Source organism: Pyxicephalus adspersus, chromosome 2 (genome assembly GCF_032062135.1).
Source record: "Pyxicephalus adspersus chromosome 2, UCB_Pads_2.0, whole genome shotgun sequence".
NCBI lineage: Eukaryota > Metazoa > Chordata > Amphibia > Anura > Pyxicephalidae > Pyxicephalus > Pyxicephalus adspersus.
The window spans coordinates 29,193,247-29,220,812 of NC_092859.1; the positions used below are offsets into that span (position 1 = coordinate 29,193,247).

Below are 27,566 nucleotides of genomic sequence, written 5' to 3' on the forward strand. Positions count from 1 at the left end.
ACAGTCATATAAATCCTAGTGACTGTGCAGTTCTTTATTGTGTTAAAACAAATTAGCCAGAAGTCACTTTATGACTTGCTCCAATACTGTAGTCTGATCACCGGGGAAGAAATGTATGCACATAGACCTGAAATGCTATTATAACGTCTACATTAACACAATAACACATCAAGCAAACTGCTACTTTGTGCACTAAAGATTAAAGTAGTTACCAACTACTTGCTACCTAGTGACTCATTTTCCATGTCTCCAGTTTATTGCAAAAAGAATGGCTGCAAGAATTGTGCAAGTGAAAAAAAACAAACAAAAAAAAAAAACATGATGACTTGACCTTAGAGAATATCAAAACGCTCTTTAATGTTGTTAGTTTTAAAAACATGCTTGGGCAATCGTTAAAGTGTGAGGTTCCCCTTAAATTTCGTCTGGGACATTATCCAGGCATTCAGTTTAGGTGGCCAGGAAAGGGAGGGCAGCAAGAGTACTTCCCCTTCTTGTACCACACCAGGCCAGAAGTTTTTTAACATTGGTGGAGGAAGGGAATACTTGGCAATCAAATGAGGTTATTGATTTCAGGTTTCCCTGTGCTATTAGCGCAGACCAGGAGATTTGCCATTTAGAAAAGGGTCTGTAAAAGTGAATTGGGGCATTGTGATTGACAATAGATTTACATTACTGGACAAACTTTGATTAAAAAAACTGACACTGAGGGTTAAAACTTTTTTATGCATACAGCTGACAGAGGTGAAAAAGAATTTGACAGGGAGTAGATACCAAACTGTGACCACAAGACAGAAAACAGATTTAACAAATGGAAAAAAGACATCTGCATAATTCTTGGCTGCATAGAAGCAGAACATCCCATTTATTTTAGAGTTCAAAACTCTTGATTAACATACAAAAAGGCTACTCTTATATTAGCATAATACATTGTCTTCCTCAGTGTCAGTCTCTTGTCATCCTATGTACAGCAAAAATTAGAGCAGGAAAGGGAAAAGCAGCACAAGACGAAAGTCAGTTGCAAAATATTGATCAAGTGAACTGCTGTTAAAGTTGCTGTATAGTGGTTTTTGTATTACCTTTATTGGTTGTTTGATAGGGACCAATTTCCCTAGTATAATGGATTATAAAATGAGGGGCCCAATTTAAATCCCTTAAAATGTTATATCCCTTTTCCTTTTATCAAAAAAAGTATATAACATTTCTCAATTCATGAAAAAATATCTGTCTAAAACTGAATTTGAACTTTGCTTTAAAGTCTGTTATTTGCTCCTATAGGTCCACAGTTGAGTTGGTTGAGCACGTTGCCCATGAAAATACAAAGTCAATTCAGATTATTTACAGTGCTTGAATTAAAATATTAAATGATAACATAATGAATACAGAGTTAAAATATTGAGTGTCATTTATATTTACCCAGACATGATTTAATCTTATTGTTTTAAGTTGTATGATCTGATGCATTCAGATGCAGCCTGGAGACTTGTTACAGTGCTCGAAGTTTAAAATTTTGAGTTAAACGTGTGGGATGGCTGCACAAAAAAATAATACAAGAAGGGGTGGTGTAACAGATAACTTCATATCCGTTTGTATGAGCTGAGAAGTTGTCTGCAGGGATAAACACGTAACCAGCTTTGAGACACAAATTTTAAGGTAAGCAATTGTTTTCTATTAGATTCAGGATTGTACCCCCAAATAACACAAACAGAAAACTCTCTAATGCCCCTTATATTAACTTTAGCCTAAAATATTTTTTTTGCACAGTGAACATTCACTTTGACTTTGTGAATAGAATACCTCTTCCAGCATCAGGTCTATCTCTTCCAAGCATCAAAATGCTGTTACTCCCCTCAGTTCTGGTCCCGAAGTTTATACTGTATGTTATATGACCTCCAATACAGAGAGACAGAGAAACAGACAGAGAAGTGACAAGGGGTGGCTGCATGGAAGAGGAAGACCCAATGCTGGAGGAGTTCATATATTCTTAATTCACTGTTTTGCCCATAGTTGGGGGAGACTGAAAAGAGCAGCAACTATTTGGGGGAGTGCCGGAGGGGGTCTCCTGACAAAGTAAGAGTGGGAAGTCAGGGCTGTCCCAGGTACTGCACCCCCAGTAACTATACCGGTGATAATGCAAAGTGAACATAATTTATTCTTTTTTTATAAGTGGGCTTAACATTAGTAAATACATAATTATTGAATAGATTTAAGGACAAAATGAATTATTAGAATTTTTTTTCTTGTTTGAGGGTTAATTTGGAATGATGTATGTTCATCAATAATTACATTTATTATTGTTATTTAGAAAGCACCAACATATTAGGCTACGTACACACGTCAGATGATTCTGACGACGATAATCACCTCAGGGCTGATATCGGACAAGAATCTGGCATGTGTACAGCGCTCGTCATTCATGGATCCGTCCTGGCAGATCCACAAACAATCTTAATGAGAGTAAAGGGAAGAAAGCACAGCATGGTGCAGCTCTGTAGTTTTCCCCTCCCCTCTCCATAGAGCAAAAGGGCACTGTAAGTACAACGCTTGTTCATGCATCCTTCAGTCTTTTGTCATTGGAAAGGATCATGAAAGATCCTTTCTATCAATAATTATTGCACATGTGTACTTGCTGTACATTGAATGGGGTCACAGATGACAGATACAAACATGACACAGGAGGAGGAGAGGGCCCTTCCCTTACAATCTAAAAAGTGGAAGAAGTAGAACACAACTAATTCCTTGATCACACAACTTTGCTATTGATAGGTGGTTACATGGGAAGATCTGTTTTATGTCACCCATCATATTTCATTTTGTGCCTTTTTCTTTAAACAGTTACACTGAATGTTTGCTGAGTCATCATATACTAAATCAAACCGAACCAATAAAATATAAATGTGTAGGTCTAAACTTTAAAAGATATTGAAAGTCTAAATATTTATAATTTAAACAATTTATACTTTAACCTTCTCATTCCATATCTGAGAAACTAGAACTAATTGCATGGTATCTAAGTTTAGAGTTGTCACCAGAATAGAGGAAATATCGTCCAATGGGGGCACAACTGTCTAATTGCTCTCACTTCCCATCTTGTCACCTGAGGTGCTATATGCAAAATTTATAAAAAGTGATGATATTTTTAGGCATTAGTACAGAAAAAGGCTTATTAAAAAACTACTGCTTTACTGTACAGGTTGATATATGGATTTTAATGACTCTTTTTGTTGAAATTTTATTCCTTGTAGAAATAATACTAAAAGACAATTCTGTTTGTTTTACTACTTAGAAGAGTGATAAAACCACCCAGATTCCTTAAAATATGGAGCCACTAAGACGCTTGATGTTCCCAAAGGAGGATCACCCTTGGAAAACAATACTTTACAAGTGGAATCAACTTTTAGAAACTGGTTGTGATTTAACTTCAGTAGGCAATGATAACTTGAACCCCTGGAAAGAATGGTGTAGATCCTGGGAAATTTATAAACGATCTAATTCAAAAACACCCAAAAAGGGAAAGGAGAGGGCAGTTTTGTGGCAGGAACTATACCACGTTGCAAAGTTCACTGAAGATAAATTAGATGAGGCAAAGACTATGCATCAGCAGTTGAAAAAACAAAAAGCTGAACTTAGTCACATTCAAAAGGAGAACTTGCTCTTGAAAACAAAATGTGAGGAGCTTCAAAACCAGTTAGCTTATAAACAGCAGCAACAAATCCTGGACGACCAACACCATAAGGAAGAAATAAAAAAAGAAGTAAATCAAAGACTATCTGTTCAGAAGCAAAACAAGGAACTGCTTGCTTCTCTTCAGGAAAGTGAAACAAAACGATGGGAACTGGAAAACCAAACTTTAGCTCTCCAAGGGCAATTAGTGCAACTAAAAGAAGAGAACGATGTTTCTAACAAATTTATCTATAACCAATATCACAAGAATATCACCATTGTCAAATATCAATCTATAAAACAGTGTATAGAGGGGGAAGAAAGCTGGCATGACATGGCAAAAAGAGCAGGAGTTGGATGCCCATCACGTTACAAGATATTGAAGAGGCTACAATACCATGAGGGTCCTAGTTGGAAAAACAAAAGTGATACCTATTGGCAGCTTGTAGTCCGTCTTAGTAGATATGAAGATCTTGTAACCAGAGATCCCAGATGAAAAGGCATCTTGAGGTAAAAAAAAATAATACCCCAATTGCCCTAATAACTTCTAGATTAAATCAGTAGAAAACATGCTAATAGTTTAAAATGTTTATTTTTTATTTTTAAATAATTAAAAAAATATGGGGTATTGATAAATCCATTTGTGTTTCATCTTCAGAAATCCTGTACTGTGCAGTATACCACGTATACCATGTACAAGACATCCCCATCATAGATTGTTTATATCACTAGCAAGGTCAGATTTCTACCTTTTTATCACCTAGAATAGCTAGTGGTGCTCAAAGACCAAATATAAGAGAGAGACCATGGCGATAATAGAAGGCCATTAGTGGGAGCCATGATGGTTGTGGCAGGACAGACTTATGCTAAGCACTTTTATTTATTTATTGTAATGATAATAAAGGAGTCACAATAGCAATACAAATACTACTTCTTGTGGCCATAGCACCATAGGCCATGGCGTAGGTATCCTAATAAGAAATCAGATCACTAGCCTAATCTAATGATTCACTTGGTTACATTTTGTTATTTATGGATGGCTAAAGTAGGGCAATATATGTGGAAAGTAAATGTCAGGGCAAAAAATATTTTTTGTACAATCTCTGAAATACCTAAATATTTTTTTATGTTTTGCTACAAGAACAGAGATTCACCTTCCAGAAACCTAGTGGGTTCCTAATCTCCTATTCTCACCTATCTATAGAAACCCCCTTTCCTCATCTTCTAATACAGGAAGAATGACATTAAGATAATATTACATTTAATATGATTGCAATAATTTGGAGTTGGAATCCAAATGACTTTGGGCTTTTTTTTTGTGGGGGGGGGTCAGGGTTAGGCAGGGGTGTATGGACATGTGTTTTTTATTACAACCAGTGTTGTATGATGTACCAAGTCCTGCTAACACTAAGAGTCACTCTATTGCTATGCACTGCTGAGAGTCTCACACTATACATGCTTACAGAATGAGGAAGCGGAAGGATGATCTCATAAGCGTGGTGCTGCTCCACTATCCAGTCATAGACAGGCTATTTACATATTCTTAGTAAATTATTATTATTATTATTATTATTAATAATAATAATACTAATATTATTATTATTAAATCATACATAGACAATATTCTAGATTCCTCAAAATTATATTATTATTATTATTATTATTAAACAGGATTTATATAGCGCCAACATATTACGCAGCGCTGTACATTAAATATTACTGTCTGCGAGGACTGTTTGGATGTATCTGGTGTTCAGCATTCTATTATTCCTCCTTGCCTTGCAAACAAATGTGTGCAATGTAAAAGACCAAAACAATTTATTTCACAATTTTTCTGACAAATGTGTTTAAGCTTGGATTGATCACAATACCAAGTAGCTTATGTTCCCGGAAAAGGGTGTAGTTCTTACTGTCAGGTCAGCCAAGTAAAAAAAAGGAATGCCAGAAGAAAGATCCATGATGTCACTGGCCTGGCCAAAAAAAAAAACTATTTGATTTGAAGAGGAGGAGGAATCATTGAAACAGAAGTTCTGTTTGAAAAGAAATACTTACTGACTTCTGTAGCAGAAGAGTCATTCTATCTACCCATTACTGACCTTCTAGATGTTGGTAATAATAGTAACAATGAATTGAACTTGATAGCAGTAAACAATAGCGCATATTGAAATCCTTCTAATTTTTACTTTTTTTTTTTGCAGGAACAGAGCACATCCAGATTATCATTGAATTATTCTTGCTTTTTTTTTTGCCTTTCCCAAATATTTGAATAGCTACAACCCAAAGTGTTTAGGCATATTAAGAGGCGCTTATTTAGGGGGAGGGGCTACTGCTATAAAATTTTCTTTTTAAAGTGAACCTATCAGCCATTGCAATCTCTTTAGATATTTTGTATTTATCAGTTTGGTCACATTATTGGATCATTTACCTATTTACTTTTTTTTCATTTACCTGTTTTTCATCCAAGAACCTGACTGGAGGTATAAGAACATATAAATTTAAACATATCTACTGCCAGAGACTTTTTTTTACTTGTCACTGGATTTATTTGCTATATTGTTTATTTGAGTAGGTTTCCAACAATTATTTGAACTAAGAAATCATTCCAATAATCAACATTTCTTTAACATAAATAAATATTTCCAGTTAAATGTGACTCATTGGGTCTGTTTTTTTAAAGCTCTTCAATGTTGAAAAGCATACACTTTCATCAGTGAACCTGGGTGATCCAACAAACTTGGAATACATCTGATCCAGGATTGAAAACAATTGGTACCAGGTTTGCTGTATCATCCAGCTTCACTAATGAAAGTGCATCCTCTCCAGCCTTGGAAAGCTTTAGTAAATCAGGCCCATAAGGTCTATGTATACCATGACCTGGGTAAATGGAAACCTTTACTGACACTGCTGTCTGAAAGCCACTGCTGTAATCATTAATTTGAACTAAAGCTTTCATTTGACTGTTCCCGTTAAACTCTACAACAACACGTGTCGCTAAAACTATGACCAGGATCAGGAATGTGGATCAGCATATAAAAATCCTTTTGCTGCTAGCTGACAAAGATGGATGTCAAGATGTCAATGTATTCTATAAGATGTTGAGAACCATGAAGTTTACCTATTGGAAAGCACATATCCCACCCGTCAGTACCATTAAATTATCAAGGACATACCGTCACACCTGGAACATCAGCATTGTTAATGGGAAACTATTTTGGTCAAATGCATTTTCAAGTTTATATAATTACTTTATATATATATATATATATATATATATATGCGCTATATTATTTTGGTCAAATGTATTTTATGTGTATGTACTATATAAATAAATAAAATAAATAAATAAATAAATATATATTAATGGTTTATGTTTACTTCATAACCATATCTGTAAAGTACTTTGGAGACATTTATTCATTCTGGTTCACAGCAGGGATTGTAGGTAAGGATTGAATATATCTTCTGGCTAGTGAAACTATGTTTAACTCCCAAAGCTCAAAATTATACATACAGATGACCTAAGTGCAGCTGGCAACTTGTTACAGTAATAATGCTAAGGCTGAACTCCAATTTGTCAAGCTCATCTGTACAGAAATGCTTATTTAGATTGGACTGTACACTGTGGGCTTCAAATAGTGTGCATTAGAAGCTGCAGCAAGTCAAACAGAACCCACCTTATTTCCTGGCTAAAGGACATCCAAAATAATCTAGCTATCTCTTTTTAAGTCTGTCCATGACCAGCCTCCTGCATGTATTGCATTTCAGCTCTGTCATTTAAGGGAGTTTAACCTTACATGTGACCTAGGGCAGTATGCATATAACTCTACCTAGGAGCGTTTACTCCTTCTTCTAATGACATGTTCCTATCAAGGTATTTTGGTATTCGCCAAGAGCCTGTCCACTGCTTGCATCAGTAATGAAGGCTCCTGAATATTGAACAAAGTGGCTATATATTACATTTCATTTCAGCTTTTTTTTTTTATATGAGGTGTGAACAATTGTTCCAATGCAGACACCTGTTTCCGTGACAGTTGTCTAAGATAAGGATTTATTTTCTGTTGCATCTTTGAGAAAGGAAGTGAAAGGAAATCGCAGCAGCAGGGGACAGGCAGCAAATATAACCAGAAGTGGTTACTTACCCTTCCTCCTGTTTTATATTTCTCACACATGTATTAAATCAAACTCTGACTTTACAAACACTTTAAGTGAAAAAATATTGTGTTTAATAATAAAGAAAATAAGAATAACAAAAAAGGCCCATAGGTACTTACAGTAGGATGCATGTGTATATGTAAAGCAGATTAAACAACACATGATAGGGCTACATAGACATGTGTGATACAAATGTGACATAGCTGGACCATGAGTGAATGGAGTGTTTAAAGTGATTAACGTATGCCCTAAATAATGCCTAAAATGTAAGTAACTCCACAAAATGGCTGCAAGGCACTTGTATAAGTGTCACACAGACTAGTAAACAAAAGCTAATCTCTCCTCTCCAGTGGTCTGATCTAGAAGGTTCTCAAAGCTTCCACAAGTTAACCCAATTGTCCTGGGCGCAAGGTCAAAACAGGGAGAAGCAGGGCAAAATAAGGAACACATTAAAAGTGAGGGGTGAGTTATACAGGGGTAGTAGAGGGATAAGCTATATAACCCATGACACAAACATCATGAAGTGTGTACACCTATAGGAAAATATGTGTTTTAAATGTGAAAAAGGCATTTTGCTGTGATGTGTGAACCTTGCCAAACAGTCCCCTGGGGTAAGAAAATGCCTAGTCACTGCCCCCCCAATCTATCTATCCGTCAAGGTGTTAGTAGCTAAATACCCTACCACACCTTTACCAGTCTGCATACAAGGAGGCCCTGACTGTCACTGATCTGTCTTTTTGCACTGTTTGCATTGCTGTTTGAAGCCCTGTACATTGTCAGCCTACTGTTGCTCAAAACATCAGGGGGAGGTACATGGGGATATTGTGTTTGATTTATGTGATTTTTTCTGCAATAAACTTAATTGTCAGCCTGATTGCCTTTGTGGTTTCCCTCTGTAAGTGCATGTGACTGCGATCCTTGTATAAATAAATCAATATTGTCGACTGGGGTGCCTGAGCCATGATTCAGTGAGCATAAATGTGTTTGGCAATACAACAGGTCAGATGCTTCTCATCCGATACAAACCCTAAGGCGAGAATCGGACGAGAATCATCAGACATGTTCTATTGCTTTGAGAATCTGACATGTGTACAGCCACCGTCCGATGTCATTCATAGATACATCCTCGCGGATCCACGAACAGCAGAAGATGAACAACTGCAATCTAAGTGAAGGGGACAGAGCTCAGCGGGGTGACACTCGCTTGTTCTCCCCCTCTCCATAGACAAAATAACGGGCTCTGTATATACAGCACTAGTTCATTAATCTTTCAGTCTTTTGTCGTTGGAAACAACAAAATCTAACGTGTGTATGCAGCCAAAGTATCACAAAGCACATGAGTGAGAGGAATCATTACAGGGCCATCATTTAAGGTTAATTGTATGTTCAATTAAGGTTATCACAGTTTTTCCTGTATTGCGAGCCAATATTTTAAGTTTACCATGCTTGGTATCTATTTACTCGACTTGAAAAGTTCAAGTATATTGGGCTTGTCTGCACTGAAATAAGGTAAATGTATGTTTTAAACTGAAAAATACACAGTTGATAAATATTTCAACAAATTTCATGCATCATTGCAATCTTTTTATTTTACAGATCTTCTTGTTTGTAAGTACAACTCCAGCTAGAGTATTGGCATTTGAATAATAAAATATTCCTAACAAGCAGTAAATACATTAATAAACTAAATAATAAAAAGTATCCATTGATCTCTGCAGCTGCAGGTACTATTGAGTAATGCATCTTAAAACTTCACAATTTTTCAGTTACATTTCACTTTCTTACCTTAGCTTGCCTACCCCCTCCAAGCAGTGAATGGCAACCTGCCGACCTGCTAATCTTTGTGTAGATACAGAACAGATGCTCAGGGAGAGAAGAGAGCAGAGTCTTGGCAGGTGTATGACGTCTTCAAATAGATGCCATATTTCGACACCCATTTTTTTCAGGCCCTTACACATTATAAGCTATGTAGAAAAAGTCTAAAAACAAAATCTCCTTACAGACTAAAGTAAGTTTTATTACCATCAATTCTACTCACACCATCTGGATCATATATTGTCCTGACAGTTTTCCTTTAAACATGACAGAGTTGGGCCTACAATGGCACGGCCTGGTACCAAGCAATTTATGGCATTTGTCCGTGATAATGACAGACCCGGGGAACATGAAGAGCGGCAGATAAAGAGATAAATGAATATATTACTCCAAAACCATCAGGCACTTTGTCCTTCTGATCCTCCCTGTGTAATCTTTTCTTCTTCGCAATAATTGTTACAAGGATTCCTGCTTCTCTAATAAATCTTACAAAATCTTATCATCTTTCTTCACATTCCTGGCTGGGCTCCCAGAATCAATCTGTTCCCGGCTGTCTGCTCGCCAGCCGTACAATAAGCTTTTATTTTGCTCTTTTAGCTAAAATTTTCTTCATAACCCCACATCCGTCTCTGCAGAGTAGAATGCAGGACGTGGAGGGCTTACATTCAAAGACCTATATTTCATGTAATAGCTGGGATGATCCTTGTGTTTTAGGACATATTACAAAAAGAATTAGTTTCAAAGCTGACAGCAATAAAGTTTTATTTGCCTGCTGTGTTCCAGTGAGCTTCACACTAATAGGAAGACATACTGTACTGGAGGGGGAGGGTGGCAGCCATTTTGTGTGCTATGCTCAGTGGAGGGAGCCATTTTGTAATACACAAATGGCAAACATTATGTGGACTGATATTGCAGATCTATAGATTTTACAACACACAATTATTGTAAATGCACAATCTGGTGTCTATACATATAGTGAAGGAGCTGTTGTTGAAGCAGATCTTGAATCCATGATATTTAGTTTGCTAAATAACGCAGTGGGCTCTATTTATAAAACAAAGAATCAGACATTCCCTCAAACATTCCCTGGTGAAAATCTTCAGGTCCAGATTTTTCAATGTTAGTAGCTGATTTCCACAAGGGAATGTCAGATTCCCTGTATTAATATTTATAGCCTGTTGTGTATATAAAAGAAGAAATTTGTCACCATAAAATGAAATCAACAGGGATCATTGCAGCAGTACCAAGGGAAAACAAATTTACAATTATATTTACATGTTAAAAATTAGTTGTATTTTAATATTTATAAACTTGCAAGGTTTTTGACCTCATTTTATAAGAGACATTTTTTTCTCCCATTTTGTATAAAATAGGTATTTTCCTGTACATATTGCTGCTTGTTGCCTTACTTTTTCAGGCACATATTAACATTTCTAACACAATGCAATAACCTCCTTTTTAACAACTGTATGACCTGGGAGTTCTCTTTAGACCTGTCTGCAACTGTCCAGCTCTCTTTAGACGTGCATCCTGTAGCTTCACAATCTGGGAATAATAATGTATTTACTCCTATAAAACTTTGCATTCAATATCAGAACAGTTTACACTTGTTGTTTTTAAAGATACAGTCTGTTATAGCAAAGCATTGATCATTATAACAAGCAGTCCTCCATTCATGAAGAACAGTGTGATCTTAACTGCAAGGACTAAGATTGTGTGAGATTTGACTACTGTAACCTCCTCCTCTCTGGTATTCCCAAAACCCGACTCTCTCCTCTACAATCTATTATGAATGCTGCAGCCAGACTCATCCATCCTTCCCTCCGCTCCTCTTCTGCTGCATCTCTTTGTAGTTCTCTTCATTGGCTTTCATTTCACCTGAGAAAAAAATACAAACTCCTGTGCTTTGCCTTCAAATCCCTCCACAGTTGTTGTCTTTCTGACCTGGTAAAGAAAATACTCCCCTAGCCGCTCTCTTCTCTCCTTAAATGACCTTCTAATGACTTCCTCACTCATAACCTCATCACACACGACTGCAGGACTGTTCTAGAGCTGCCCTGACTCTCTGGAATGGTCTTCCTTGTCCTATCACATACTACATAGAAGCTGTCTTGCCAATCACAGAATTAGCACAAGCATTGATGCAAGGATGCCTGCTAAAAAGAACAGCCAGGTCCGTAACAACCACTGCAGCAGCTTGGAAAAAAATGTATTCAGACAGCTGATTGTGCATTGAAGAAGCAGTGGCACACTGTTTAGATCATCCCTTTGTCACGGTTTTCACCTTTTAGCATACTACTTTTCAGCAGTGTGCACTGTTTGGCTTCTGGGGCTGCCCAAATCATTTCAAATATTTGTGCTGCTAAGTAAGCAACTACAGGAGGCTGATATAAAGGCAGATTCAGGTGCTTACACCCAGTACATTAAACATTCGATTATTTTAAAAATACTTGTTTGTGCTTTTATTTATGCTGCTGAGAGTTTAGCTTTAACAGATCCATGTATATTGCAAGAATACTAAACATTGTAGGTTTATACCTTTCTTTGTTGTGAAGAAAAATCTATTCGTCCCACCATGTCCCCTGCAAATCAGATCCTGAGTAGGAGTGTCTGATTTATGACAATCTTTTTGTGTAATTCCTATGATTTAATAAGAAAAGCTGCAGTTTCAGCATTCTTTTAGATGTAAATAATCTTTTGGGTCTTTCTCACAAAACATAAATTCATATTGCAAGGGAGCCCCAAAAATTTCATGTATATTAGTGCAGACTTCTGTGAAATTCTGAAAACACAAAAAAAACATGTGTGGGAGTTTACAAAATATTTTTTTAAAAAAAGAAGCGCTACCCTTTCTAAACATTTCTACATACTACAAGACATCCTACCTTGTCGAGGTCACCAATGAGAACAGCTTCGAGGAGGGCTAAAACACAAGTAGAAAAAAATCAGTAGTCATTTTAAATTCCACGTATGCATACATATTAAGCACGCATTGCAAAGGCAGATGTAAGTTCATTATTATTATTATTATTAAACAGGATTTATATAGCGCCAACATATTACGCAGCGCTGTACATTAAATAGGGATTGCAAATGACAGACTAATACAGACAGTGATACAGGAGGAGAGGACCCTGCCCCGAAGAGCTTACAATCTAGTAGGTGGGGGAATTTCACACACAAAGGATGTGAGATATGTAGTGTGGGAAGTAGTGATGGTTTCAAATGACAGAAGAAGCAAGCCGAATAGGACGAGGAAGACCATTCCAGAGAGTTGGAGCAGCTCTAGAAAAGTCTTGTATTCGTGCATGTGATGAGGTTATGAGTGAGGAAGTCATTAGTAGGTCATTGGAGGAGCGGAGAGAGTGGCTGGGGGAGTATTTTTTAACCATGTCAGAGATGTAAGTGGGACAATAACTGTGTAGGGATTTGAAGGCAAAGCACAGGAGCTTAAATTTGATTCTAAGGTGAAAAGGAAGCCAATGGAGAGAACTAAGAGATGCAGCAGAAGAGGAGTGGTGGGAAGGATGGATGAGTCTGGCTGCAGCATTCATAATAGATTGTAGAGGGGAGAGTCGGGTTAGTGGAATACCAGGGAGCAGGAAGTTACAGTAGTCCAGACGAGAAATGATAAGAGCATGTACAAGGAGTTTGGTGGTCTCAGGGGACAGGTAGGGGCGGATTTTGGAGATGTTGCGTAGGTGAAAGTGACAGGACCTGGAAATGTTCTGAATATGGGGGGTGAATGAGAGGGCCGAGTCAAAGGTGACACCAAGACAACGTGCCTGAGGGGAGGGCCGAATAACATTATGACATAGAAAGGAGGTAGGCATAGTTCCGTAGTCCAGGAAGGGCTGACAATGCTGCTAGAAATGTAATTACAAAAAAGGCTGTTGTCAGCTTACTTTTTAAAATTTAGAGCACTTTGGACTTGAAGTAGCCTGGAGTTAGGCCTCAATCCTATTAAATACAAATCCACTGTAGATAAATGAACCAGCACCATAGTTTGAGCAGTTTGTTGTTGAGGAACTCAAGTGACCAACACACAGCTCTCATTTCATCCTAACAAAAACCAGTGGGATGAATTGAAACAACCACTGCAGTTGAGTCTTCTCACTTAACATCAGTACATGACAGAACAGTTTTTTTATTGGCTGAAAGCTTGCAGCATACCTTCCTGGAAACGAATGTCTATATTCTGCAGCATTAGCAGTACCCTTCACTGTAAATATTTGAACTCAATCATTTGGACGGGTGTCCACATAGTTTTGGCCATTACCGTAACTATGGCCACTTTCATGACCCAAATCTTATGGTGAATTCAGACCTTTGTATGCATCAAAACATCTGTAACAACCAACTTTTAAGGTTGTACTACCACAACTTGCTGTGCAAGTGTGTTGTGGTGAATAGTGATTCATTCTGAATAGCATCCTAAACCTCAAATGCACTTCAGCGAATCCAGTTTGTATGTAAATGCTCTTTGCATTGTTGTGCACTGCAATGCATAAAATAATTTTAGACATTTTTTGTAGTGATTAATTAATTGTATTGAGGTTAATTAAGGGTCCATGAAAACTGGGTGGGCTGCCTTAGCCCAACACATGTAAATGCAGGTAAAATAACTTGAGTAAAGGTAATAAATAGAGCCCTATGGTCAAACCTGGCACTGTCCAGGAATTCTGACTGGTTGCGCTGGGCACTCATCACATCTTTTTGTTGTAACTCCGCATTAGATTATTCTCTTTGTAAAAATTTACAGAACCATCCTAGAACCAGTCATTCATTTTTACTTATTTGTCAGCAGTATATACACGGCCCCCCACCCCCTCGCTGCAATGCAGAATGCCAGACTCTTGCTTGCTGCCAGTAGTAAACAATCCCAACGCCAAGATTTCTACTGCAGTCTGCGATATTGATGGCTCCTACTTGAAAGGAATTTATGTGCAGATGCATTTATGCCAAAATAAACGGGATGCTTTGAGTTATGCAGGAGCTGCAGTTATCGGTTAAGTTATTGTGCAATGCTAAATCATTTGTTTTGGAGCTGGGAGAAAGCTTAGAAAATCGTAATCCCTGCTTAGTTAATGCGCCCTGAAATAGACTTTGCTAATTCAGCGCTGAAAAAGAAAGCAATTTATCTACTTTTTTTCTTGGCTTAATTTATTTACTTCTGTGCCAGTGGGAGGTCTGCAGCATAAAATCACAGTTTTGTATGTTTCACGGGGAATGGGCTGTGTGTTTCTTGGGAGATTGCCTTTGCTGCATAATGTATGGCGAGTCTTGTGGATATCGATGCATTCTGCAATGCCAAAACTAATGCTTTATTCTGTGGACTTCTACTGCCTCTTGTGGTAATATGAGTTTTTTGGGAGATTTTTACAGTCCAAGACTTTCTTTTCTTTTGAGTGCTTGTTTCTATGCCATAAAACATGCCAACACAGAAAACACAAAAATCCACAGCCTTACAGCTCACAATGAGCAATGTTTCTAGAAAGTCCAGCACTATGTTATGAATGACAGTGGCCCCTGTCTGTTATGGCTGCATTTCTAGCTTTTTATCAACCTAGGATAATCTGACCATGTTATAGAGAGGATGTGGGCAACCAACATTTAAAGCATAGGTGCAGAAACCTGGACACGACCCACAAGACAGGCAGGTTTTAAAATTTTTTTTGAATTGAAAAAAAGTCATGCAGAGGGCAAATGACTATTCAAAAGTATTATCTGATTCTAGTACCAGTATTAGTGTGGTATCCCCACAGTATTTTTGCCCATTACTAAGTTACAATGTCCTAATAAACATTTTGTTTCTATATAGATCTGGCCATCTTGGTAGAGGCAGGTTTTGCTTCCTCATGTTAGCGCCTCCAGCAAGAACAGTGAGTAGCAGAGTAGTCAAATCACAAATTCTCACTCCAAATCTCCTGATTTAGCACAATTATTTTCAGGTACTCCCTAAAACACAGCATATCTTTTTTATTTAGTCCCACAACATAACTGAGATTTGAATTCTTACTATTTTTAGAACTGAAACATTTAGACCCAGCTGCCCTTAACATCACAGCCCTAGAAGGAGCAGATACTGTAGTTGTAAAAGGAACTTATAAGGTCTCGGGACAAATGCTAATGCTTAACCCGACACGATTCCTGAATTTATCCTTATAGTCTTCAACTAAAGACAAACCCCGCTCAGCCACGAGAGGTTAGTTTTACCATCCCAACACACAGTTATTTCCAGGACTTGGGTATGGAAAGAATCACCACTGGGAGAACAAGGCTTGACAAATGACCAGATAGCCCACAGGGACAACGAGGGATATAGCATAAGACCAAATCGTTAAGTGAGAGCAGTTTGGAGAACAGAGATGAGGGCATGAGGGCAAGCTAGATGAGGTTCCCAAAGGTCAGAGAAACCTCAGAGTCAGAATACAGGTGCAGGTTCGGGTGGCAAACAGTCATAAGGTCAGGGGAAACAAGGGTCGGAAACAAGTATCAAACAATAATATACTAACAGCAAGTCAAGAACTGACCACTGTCACAGGCAGTGAGCATTTTGTCTGAGCCTGACTAAATACTGAGGTGTGATTGATGGACTGACCATAGTAAGTGTTATATCAATCACCAGGTGAGGTCTGTAGATGCCTACAACTCACAGCTATCAATGTTGGGACATAGCAGGCAGAAGCAAAGAAAGATACTTGCTGGAAGACTACAAGTGTCAGCAAGGATGCAAACATCACCAGCACGCAGATCACCTTACATCTGCGTCAGGGGGCACCTTAAGCCAGAATGACTGCTGTAGAAATACTGACCACCCATGTTCATTCCCAATGACGGCGCAACAATGTATACAGGGGTAAGTACTGACAGAACATCTATTACTGAGGGTAGGGTATGAGGTTAGTATGACTACCATCCTTTATAATCACCTGTCTGAGTTTTTACACCATTTCCTAGCTACTAAGTGTACATGATGTGAATTCAGGTATTTAGCAAACAAGAAATATTCCCATCACCCTTTATGACAGGTACTTTTTTAACTTCTGAAATAAAATTGCTCTGTTTTGTATTTTTAAAAAAAGTCAAAAAACATTAACCATCCCCAGCCCAAAAGCATCCATTTAATATATTGTCTCACCTTGTTCTTCCGCAGTGACTGGGGACCTGAAACAGAAAAGGAGAATAGAGTTAGTGAAGTAGCTTACATATTGCTAAACTGAATGGATCATACTTTAGAAAAGACCAATCACCCCCACCCCAACTTATGAGAGAAATGCTGTGACCTGAAACCATCAAGGGCCCATGTGCAAATACTTAACTAGTTATGAATCAAAAGACTGCCTTTTCATTTATTGGGTTAACCTTAATGGACAAAAGAACAGATATGATCCTTTATAATGTAGCATACCTCAATAGCATGACTCTTCTTTCACCTCTAAACCTTTAATATATATAACTTTTTCATAGAAACAAACTCTTCACTGCCCGTTAATAGTATTCACTTAATTTATGGTTACTACTTTTAATAATTTTATGGTAGAAGAACTGGGGAGGTGGGGTTATAAATTATTATAAAATAATTATATAGTGATATGTACTCCACTCATGGTATACCACCCAATAATATAAGGCATCAGTGTAAATTACCCCTATACTATCAACATCTATATAAGAAAAAAAAAATTTGCATGTTTTTATGAAATTTTAAAAGGTTGAGAGGAACAGGTAAATATTTTTTACTACTACTGCAATATTCATCCTGCATGTTGGTATGCAACAGGTTCATCCAGACTTTTACCTACACCACATTTTTGTCCTTGACTTCGAAAAAATACCATCTTTTCTTATTTTTGCAGAGATTGGATAGTTATTTTGATGACTAAAAATGAGTTTGATGATCTCTTTTTTTTCCTCCTCATCCTGTGTGGTGCATAAACCCAAGAGAGAGCGAGGGACATGCTGTGACAAGGAGATGTTAATGGTTTGTTAATGAGTTGATAATGTGACCTGGGTGGGAACCAGAAATTGTAGCGGTTTCCAAGATAAACAGATGAGACAGCCAGAGAAATGGCTTATTTTTATATTCTATATTTCTGACCAGTAGTAAAGCACAGACACACATTTACCCATTCAGAGGAACTGTATATCATAATGGACTGAGGTAGGGTGATTCTTGGAGTGTAAGCCCTTCAATGTGTATGTATTAGTTACTTGACTGTATCTTGAGGGATCGATTTCCTGACATATCATATAGCAAAAGTAATATTTTTCAATAATATAAAAAATGAAAATCCTTGAGCTCCAGTCCAGCGATTTTTTCCTGATTGGCTACAATGAGCATTTTCTCAGTCTCATCTCCCCCAGTGTTCAGGCTGCAACATTGTAACTTTGTAGAAAGTCACAAATTGATAGGCTGCAAGCAAGGGATCATATGTGTCAGATATTTGTAAACACAGTGAAGAACTGCACAGGCAACACAATTCACAAGATTGTGCATCAGCATCTCAGTACACAAAGTAGATGGTATCAGCGAATGACCACTTAACAAAGATGGGATCATGGATATAAACGCTAATGACAGTAATGGAGTATTTTTTTTTTTACAGTTCACAGTCAGGGACACATTATGATAAGGATATTCAGTCTTCCCTGACCTTGGGTCAGGAACAGATACCGTATAACAGAACAGTAAAAGAAGAAAAAAGGCCACTCACACCTCTGAAGGTAGGGATATATTAACATGAGTAAGTAACATAAGAAATTATATCACAATATATGAAGGTTTGCATATGATGTCAGTACAGTACAGTGGTCTACTAAGCTCTGCGAACAATCATTGTTTTATATATGAAATCATTCATTTTGTCCCTGAGAAAGTTAATTCATCATCAGTCATTCATTGTAATACCTTTAACGTGACAACTGCATGAGGCTATTATCATTAAAACTGTACAGCCTTTAGAATGCAGTTATCATTCATATAAAATGTCACCTAGGCTTAATGTGTTAACAGAGATCTGCCTCTATGTGCTTTGCTGAAAGGGTTTCCCAGATGGGAGAGACCAACCAGAAACAGCTAGAGACAGGAACAGTAATGTACAGTCGGCAAAGGGAATTATTATGGTATATGATTCTTGGTGTAGAGCAGAGCAGATCAAATTCTTCCCTGGCTGGTGTTGGGTCAAGATGTGAACCTCATACATTGTTGTTATGGCAGGAGGATCTCAATGACAAATGTCATGGTCTTGTTGTTCCTAATGGACATAAGAATCTGGTAGGTGATTAAACAGAAAATAGCTTCTTTAAATGGACAAACCCTTTAAGAATTAGTCAAAGGGACTTTGAATCAGAAGCTCTGTACCACATGCGTGCATAGAATCATTCACAAAATCAGGACCAAATGATGGATAATGCTTTTATTTCCTGTTTGTTTTGCTGAACGCAAATTCTATTTTCTTAGTAAATTTTTGGAGAAGAAAAAAATAGAAAATGTGACTGTCATTTTCCCATGTAGTCACAGTGCCATCCAGTGGTCAATGTTGAACAGGGCTTTGTTGACATACATTCTATGAGGATATTAATTGTAATTATCTTGACCAGTGTTTCTCAAACCTTAAAAAAAACTTTCATATGGTGTGGTGTATATTGGTGTGGTGGTCGCTATGAAGAATGCCTCCTACATATTTGGCCATTGGGAAGAATGTCACCCTTAAAGCCAAAAGAATCATTGGTGCTAGATATACTGACCTGAGAGGTCCAAACTGCTTATTGCTCAAGGGCCCCCTAGCAAGTTTGGAGGAACCCTGATCGAGAAACACAATTATAGATCAATGCTATCCAACCAGGATTTAATGGAACCGTACATTCCTTCAAATGTTAGTGGGGGTTTTATTAGCAATGAGTAACCTCTGCCTCTAGGAATGAATATCTAAGTCCAATTATCTTAGATATTCATAACGGGTAAGATGGGTACTTTTCCCTCAGATCAACAATGTAAAAGGTGTCCTTTCTACTGACCCCAGTGTAAGAGGGCTCTTCTCCCAGTGGACACCAAAGTAAGGGGGTACTTTCCAACAGATTAACAAACTAAAGGGGTCCTTCCCCAATGAACACTAATGTATAGGTGACTTTATATTGATCAATCATGCAGGGAGACATTTCTTACTGACCACTGTTAACAAAGAACCCCAAACAATATATTAGAACATAATGACTATTATTTTACTACAATAGGATTATTATTACTATTATTATTGTTAATAACAATTTATTTTTGTATAGAGGAGCCCTGGGTTTCAAATCTGCTACGTAAAGGTTGAGAAAAGCTAGACTACTTGAGTATTTTAGCAATACTAGTCTGTGATAACCACAGACCCCTGGTTCTTCTTGTTTTAAACATTGTGGATCAAACTTTTCTACACAGAACCCTGGCATCTGCAATGGGGGTCTGCAACTGGGTAATCTGTCACTGGGGAGTCAGTTACCAGGTATGTACTGAGATTTGTCTGGAAGTTCATCAATGAAGTCTGCACTGGGGGGTCTGTTACTAGGGTCTGTCACTGAGGACTGCACTGGGGTCTGTTATGGAGGTCTGCACTTGAGGTCCTTTAAACTACGTCCAATATTCAATGGTATGAAAAAATGCACACTTTTAGCTGCTAGGTGAAATTAGAGGGAGTAGTTAGAAAGTGAGCCAGATGCAATTGGGCCTATGTATTGGACAAAGAAAATTCTGATGGCAGCTCCAATTCTTTAAACTACGTAGTTACATATAAGTAGGGTGCCTTGGTCATCACAAGCTGTGCTGCATTACAAGGAGGTCCTGGAGCTGACAAGCATTTAACTAAAAACACTGCAAAAAGTCAACCACTCTGCCACACATAAAATTATTGGATTTTCTTCTGAACTTTACATTGACAGCAATTTTTTTTTCTCCTAGCAACAAAAATACCTGGGAGACAGATTCCGTAGCATGCCTTTCAGTTCCCAAGAGCTACAAGCAATAGTAAGTCTGCAGCTGTTTATTAGGGTGGCTGTTAAGGGGAACAGATATAGCCACAAGATTTCAGGGAAAGACATTAATCATAAATTATTTTGTATCAGCACCAAAGATTTGGGTATGAAGATGGTAATTACACCTGATCTGGAATTTGATGCTGGATACTTATAGTACCAATATAGTTAAAGGGGACGTATGACTAACAGATTATGTAAACTGACTGCAAAACACATTATAAAAAGTGTTAATTCCTGGATTTAATGCTGATCTTTTACTTTTAGTTGCCTGTTCCTAATATGTATATACCTTATATTCCCACTATTTTTGGTATTTTAAATTCTTTAGATTTCAATAAAATATTATCTTGTGATAAATATATATCTTGTGAATAATATCTTTTGTGGAAAGTACAAGCAGCTGTGCCTCTATTGTCACTAATATGAAGTCAGTTTTAAACAATGATGTACAGCCAACACTAGTGCATTAGAGTGTTAATAGTTGAAAGTGGCTGCAAAAGATCAGCAGCGACATTAGAGACTAAGTAAAAGGGGGTTGATGGGAAACAAAACACCACAATTACAAACTAAATACTGTCTAGCTAAGGTTTAGTTAATCTGTTATCATAATGTCGGTCCTGGGCCATACAAACCCGATGAGTGCATTAGACAGGAACTATTTGAAGGAAGATGGAGGGCTTTGAGGTAAAAAAAAGGATACAAACAAGTAATATGGCTTATTGTAAAAACATAACTTAGCAAACTAAACGTCATGTCAATGTTAAGGTTCTGTTCCATGTCAAAGTGTTATGAGCTTAATTTATTGTATTGCTGGCCATACATTTTACAATCTGGTAACATCTATACCTACCAACCACCATAAATTGTACCAGACTGTAAAATATTTGGTCAACAATAGTGCAATGGTATGGATCTTACATAAACAGAATAGTTTGGATATGCTTTCACTTAGTTTAAGTACATTTAGAAGATTGTAAATTATTAATAATAATAATAATAATTCATGTAATGAAATTACAATGTGCACAGCTAGCTTTAGGTGAGTGAGAGGATATAGGTTTTTCAAAGAGGATAGGGAGGATAGAGGATAAGGGAGAACAAGTTGGTTGACCTTCTGGATAGGACATATGTTCCTTTTGGGTTTAGGAATGGTAAATGGGTTAAAGTAAAACCCCTAAATCTGTTTTGCAACAGAAGAACACGAGAAAGGCTGCAGAAAGTCATGGGATAACTGCTAAACTGTATGGTAATATAGAATGACAGGACGTGAGTTATTGGGGAGCAATAGTGGGGTATCCCACTGTATTTTACAAAAAACTACTTGTCGGTTGGTGTTACCTGCAGGACTACAGCAATAGCAAGTGGTAAATGTGATAGGCATGCATCTTGTGCCTATACTTCAGAAAAAGGCTTTTAACGTTGCCTTTTTTATAACAAATTCCCTGATTTTATGTGTCTTTTTCAGCTGTGTTTAATGGTGAGTCTTTGATATGTCTGAAATTTGAAAACATTCAGATTGTTGTTCAGCTCACCCACAGACCATGTCAACCTTTTAGCCCCAGTGACAAAGCTTTTGCTTCTTCCACAGAATTATTTCATCAGCTGTTGACTCAATAGGTGAGGAATGTATTGAAGTTCACAGCAGTGTATTGGGCAGAGTGAACCAGAGAATACAAGATTAGGTCTTCGTTATGTGGAATATCTCTCCAGCTCAGCTGTGTGAGGCTGGAAATCTCAGCCCTGTCAAAAAAGATCTCATCTGTCAGTGGGAAAACCAAGAAGTCCACCAAAATATTCTCATTATTTGCTGTGCCTATCTGATACCTGCTACTGAAACGCTGTCTTATGTGAGGCTGAGCTAAAAGCTGCTAAGGGGGGCCCAACAAGCCCTAGAAGAGTATGAAAATAGCAGTAAAAGCAAGTAACATGTAAAAGCTGATCTATGCTTTAAAGCAAGTTAAGACACCAGAAAGCTCCATAAGAAAAAATGAGGGTACAAAGAACACCATAGGGTTGCCCAGAAATTTACTGAGGAAGGTTCATTAAGGTAGTGGGTGCTTAGTATGAGAGCGCAAATGATACAAGCCCTAAAAAAGGCACAGAATCTAAAAACTAAACTGCTATTCACCAGTGCACCCCTGCAGGGGATAAATTGTAGACTAAGGTATGTGTGAGGACAAGCAAAAGGCAACCCTGTACAGCAAAACATAGGTAGCCAGAAACAAGCAGAATTTAGTAACCAGAAAAGCTGAAGAGGAACAGGGGAGAACACAGAGAAGCTAGAACACAGGTGGTACTGGTGTCACTAGGAGCACTTGAATGACAAGAGCCTCAAGGATCACAGGGATGCATATTAGTAGAGGAGGGAGTTATGAAGCATGGTTTAGGCAAGTGTATATTTAGCCAAAATCTGTAAAAACTATCTGTCTGTGACCTTATGCAAAGATTTCCCCTCTTGTTCCAGAGGCACAACAGAAAGTGAAATCTCTTCAAAGTGAAGGGATTGGTCTTAGATAAAAATGAGCTCTTTTGAACTTTTCCCCTTACTTCTTCCATCCACCTGTACAAACAAGTAATTTTAATGATGTCTCTGTGCCTCCTTGGAAAGCTTTTTTTCTACTTTTACTGTTCCTTATTACTCACACTGAAGGGAGTTTCTAACATTTTCATGCTCAATCCAAATCTAAAAAGTTCTGTCTGGAGTTGTGCTTTAATGTTTCCAGGTGTGTGTGCAAAGAGGGTTTTTCTCTCTCTCACTCCCCCCACCTTCTCCTATTCACATCATCGACATGACTAATCAGATCCCACCTGAAATAAAACAGAATTAACGCAGTGCTTGCTTGATTAAAAAGCAGAACGTATAATTAATTTTCTGCTGCATGCTGGCAATTACAATCTCATTTTCTTGGTGCCCCGAGGACGTGTCTGATAGAGGTTCTCAGCCAAAAAATTTTTCAGGGACCCTTTCACTACCAGAACCTGCATACCTCTTCTAGATCAGGAGGATCATCCAATGTCTTAGGAGTACAGATTGTTAGATCTGGCTGCTTTCTTTTTTCAAGGTCACGAGAACTTGGCAAAGAATGCATCTAACTTTGACAATATCATAGAAAGCAAAATCTCATCCAGCCTCTTTCCTAGTGAACAAGCATGGACCGTAAAATTGAGAAAATTCAAACAGTAGGAACAATTGAATAATAGGTAAAATATGCCTAAAATAATTAAAGGGTCAACCTGTCTAGAAGCATCCAAGCAAAACCAAACCCACTATACTCTCCTGTCCCTGTTCTGCTTCCTTCTTCTTTTCCTGGATATAATGTTCGGCCATCTTGATTGGCCAGGTTGGGATGACATAACTTCTGCGTAGGCACATGCAAGTTCATCAATTCCCAACAAGCACTGGAGAAGCCAAGATTGCACAGCTCAGCTTTTTTGACAGTTTCGACAGTAGCGATTAAGCAGGTAGGAGGAATTATTGCAGTAGGAACATCACCTGTCCATTTCTGCAATAATGACCTGCCTGACTCAGCAATTTTAAAACTGTATATTTAGTTGCACTTTAAAGATGTGATAACCATTTGCAAAGTTCCATGTTAAAAAAAAAACAAAGTGAAACTGCTGGAGAAAAAAAGGTTGTTACAAGAATTAAAGAATAAATCTACTATTATAGTAGCATGGTAACAAAGGCTAAACTTATCCTGTAAAGAAATGAGCACTGAGGGGTACATTTATCAATTATAACACTTAGAATTAAATTAGAAAATGGTTGAGTCTATGGGGAAAGCTTTTGGGTGACAACAATAATAAAAAGGGCCTGTGAGAGAAATTTTCTAAAAATAGATAATATGCAACTGCAAGTCAGACAGTGAGCACTAACTACTTAGATTCCAAAACTCACCAGGCTCACATACAGCATTAATAAGCCACTAACTGCCAGGGAGTCTTCACGCAGATACATTGTCCTCACAAATCATAATCTACCCACAACTTTATTGAGGAATTGGTGACATCATCTAAGGGGGCCAATATATTAAATTAAACTGATCATGTTACGTCATAAATAGTGACCTAATTGGGTTACTACTCCAAAAGGTTGCAATGGTTAATTGCAGAGCTGCTCTTGAAGTAACCTATAAAGCCAATATAGAAGCTGGTGTTGACTACTTTACTCAATTAGTAAGCAATTCTGCTGTTTTGTTGGATCAAGACCTGCACCTCTGTTCAGTAGTTTGAAAGGGGAGGGGGTGCCATGGAAACTTGTTTTACCTAGGGTGAACTTTGGAAGAATAGAAGTTTGTTGATTTTTTGATAAGGCAATTTTAGATGAGACAAAAAATAAATGAAGAAGTCAGCTAACCTTGAAAGTTGGCCTGAACTTAAAAAAGTGAAAACTTGCTATGTTCAAGAGAACAAATAGAAATATTAATGATGCCTAAGAAGTAATCTGAAAAATGTACTTTTTGTCTGTTAATTCCCCCCAAAAAATATCAGTGCACTTCCTGATGTAAGGATACCTACATAAACACATCTGTGCCTCCAGCTTTATAGCTGTATTTCTACAATGTGAGATCTAAGGTACTGCTGCCTCTGACTGCTAGTCTCGCATGATTTAAAGTGAGATTTAGTGATGGCTGCTTACTGGAGAGGAACCAATAGTGCAATCATCTACCTGTGCGTGGTTCATCCATTCTTTAGTGCTTTCTGAACCTCTCCTGCTGCTTCTCAAATATATTTTCACCATTCATCAGGTCACTTGTCCTCAGGCAGGCAGTGCTGATATGAGGAAGCAAAGCCCTGCCTCTATCAGGAACACATAGACACCATTCAGAACAAGGCTTGGTAAGTGAGTAATTGGGAAAGATGAGCTGCATAGAGGGAGTACAGGAAATACTAGTGAGTGGCTCCCTTTTCACTGCGTGCCTGTATGGGCACATCTTTCACAATGCATCTTTTCTTTATGAGAGCATTGAGCATTACTCTGCTTAGGTCTACTTGCATCCAAATGAAAAAAAATAATTACAAAAAAGTCTTACGGCAGGGCGCTGGAGGGGGAGGAGTCATGTGTTCTGTCGGAGAACTCGTTGTGTAGAGACATCTTTCCTGGAACACAGCTGTCACTCACTATACGTTTTCGACTTGTTGGTGTCCACCATTCTGTCAGCCTGTGATTGGTCAAGATCATACAGGAGATGAGAAACAAACTGAACGGACTTTTTTTTACAAGTATGGCATCTACCGCTACATTATATTGAACCTCCTGACTAAAAAGTGCCCTGAAAATGTTGTGTTGCTGGTGAAATCACCTACAACAGGCATTTCCAGGCAATTTTTGAGTGTTGCATTTTATTAAAAATGTCCCTTTGCACACTGGAGTGAACTAAAAAAACTTTGTTATGCTTTTTCTCCTTATTCAACTTTTGGTATTAAACAGAGGTTTTCATTTGTGTTCTATTCATTAACAATATGGCTGAACATTAACAAAATGAAAAAAAACATACACTACTGAAGCCAATGGTGACACAATGTGGAAAAAAATTACAAGGTTTTTTCTTAATATTCCAATCAAACCCTTTTCTCATCATTCTGCTTGTGTAGACAGCAAAAGGTAGAACAATAAGCATGATCACCTCCTGTACTATATCAGACCACATGCCTATTGAATGGTATTGAATGGAGAAGGTGAGGTATCATGCAAGGGTGGATGGGTGAACAAGTACCCCCTGCTAAATACCCTTGCCCCAATTTTGTGGAAAAAGGGACATGGAGTGGAATCTGGAAGCTCTCTTTAAAACAAGGTGGCAACCAGATATCTCCCCACTCACCTGGCAAGTAGTAACGTGCTTCACAGCAGACACAGTACTTAGGTTCACACATTAAAATACATTGAAGTACCACACAGTAAGACATAGTGGTAAAATATGTTACCTTAGGCATGGCTACCATAATAGGTGTACTTATCAAATGATCCCATCCTTATTCTCAATGGCAAATGATTTAACCTCCTATGTAAGTTTTTTTTAAATTTTCCAAGCAGCATTGTCGAAGTTTCCCCTGATTCTACTTAGCACTTCATTTATGACTGAAGCATGAGTTTAGTAAATATTTTTTTACAATGTTTGTGCTCCTTAACCAAATATAATTTTTATTTACGTGCACAGTAACAGAGCCCAACATGGAAGCTAATTACAGTCACTAGAGGGCAGTATTCTAATTACACAATACCAGTGCCATTCCAAGGTAAGTTAATTGTCCCTCTCTGCTACCCAGCACATCTTATTCTCCAAGGAATCAGCATACCAATCCCACATATAATACACTCACCCTGAGGGCTGCTCCACCACCAGATCCGGCATCCCTGTTCCCGTACTGCCTTGTGCTGTCCCAGCCTCCTCAGGGTCCAGAATAAAGATTTCATCCTGGGAAATCTCAGTGACAAAATGTAGATGTTCCTGCAGGGATGGAAAAATAGCAATTACTGTATAAACCAGTTCTATCCACTGTCTGGTCACACACTTCATTACCTTTTGTCATTTGAAATGTAAAAAAACAATATTATTTGCCTGGTAGAAAGAGAATGGATCACTGCAAGCTTTATTTGTTTTCCCCAAAGAGAGTAAACAAAACAGAAATGTGTCAAGATTTTAGGTTATCAGCTAAATTTAAAAAATTGTAAAAAAAAAAATTACACAGCCACATTTCATTGGGCAATAAGTATATTTAGAAATATGCCTAAGGAGACCCTGTCAGATACTTTAAAGCTGAACAAAAGCTACATCAGGAAGAGTTGTTCTTACTATAACGTGCAATGCACAGCATTCCAATAACATATAAAGTACATTTGTCAGCTGGCAAGCCTTTTCTGTGTGTCCATTTATTCCTGCTGTCACCTCATTGTTTAAGGCTCTGTTTATCTGACTAAG

General features: G+C 37.8%; 1 protein-coding gene and 1 long non-coding RNA gene across 12 annotated transcripts in view; one reads left to right on the forward strand and one right to left on the reverse strand.

Annotated features, from left to right (window-relative positions):
* DGKI (diacylglycerol kinase iota) overlaps nt 1-27,566 on the reverse strand; it is a 148,780-nt gene that overhangs the window by 11,673 nt on the left and 109,541 nt on the right. For all 11 annotated transcript variants that reach the window (XM_072400197.1, XM_072400191.1, XM_072400190.1 and 8 more), the window contains 4 exons: nt 26,968-27,095; nt 25,680-25,808; nt 16,769-16,794; nt 12,513-12,550 (listed from right to left, as the gene is read on the reverse strand). In XM_072400197.1, the coding sequence (XP_072256298.1) occupies nt 12,513-12,550; nt 16,769-16,794; nt 25,680-25,808; nt 26,968-27,095 (321 nt within the window). The remainder of the gene's footprint in view (nt 1-12,512; nt 12,551-16,768; nt 16,795-25,679; nt 25,809-26,967; nt 27,096-27,566) is intronic.
* Nucleotides 1,563-7,015, forward strand: LOC140323273 (uncharacterized). Its single transcript, XR_011919327.1, has 3 exons — nt 1,563-1,650; nt 3,284-4,170; nt 5,859-7,015. It is a non-coding gene; the product is annotated as an uncharacterized lncRNA (long non-coding RNA).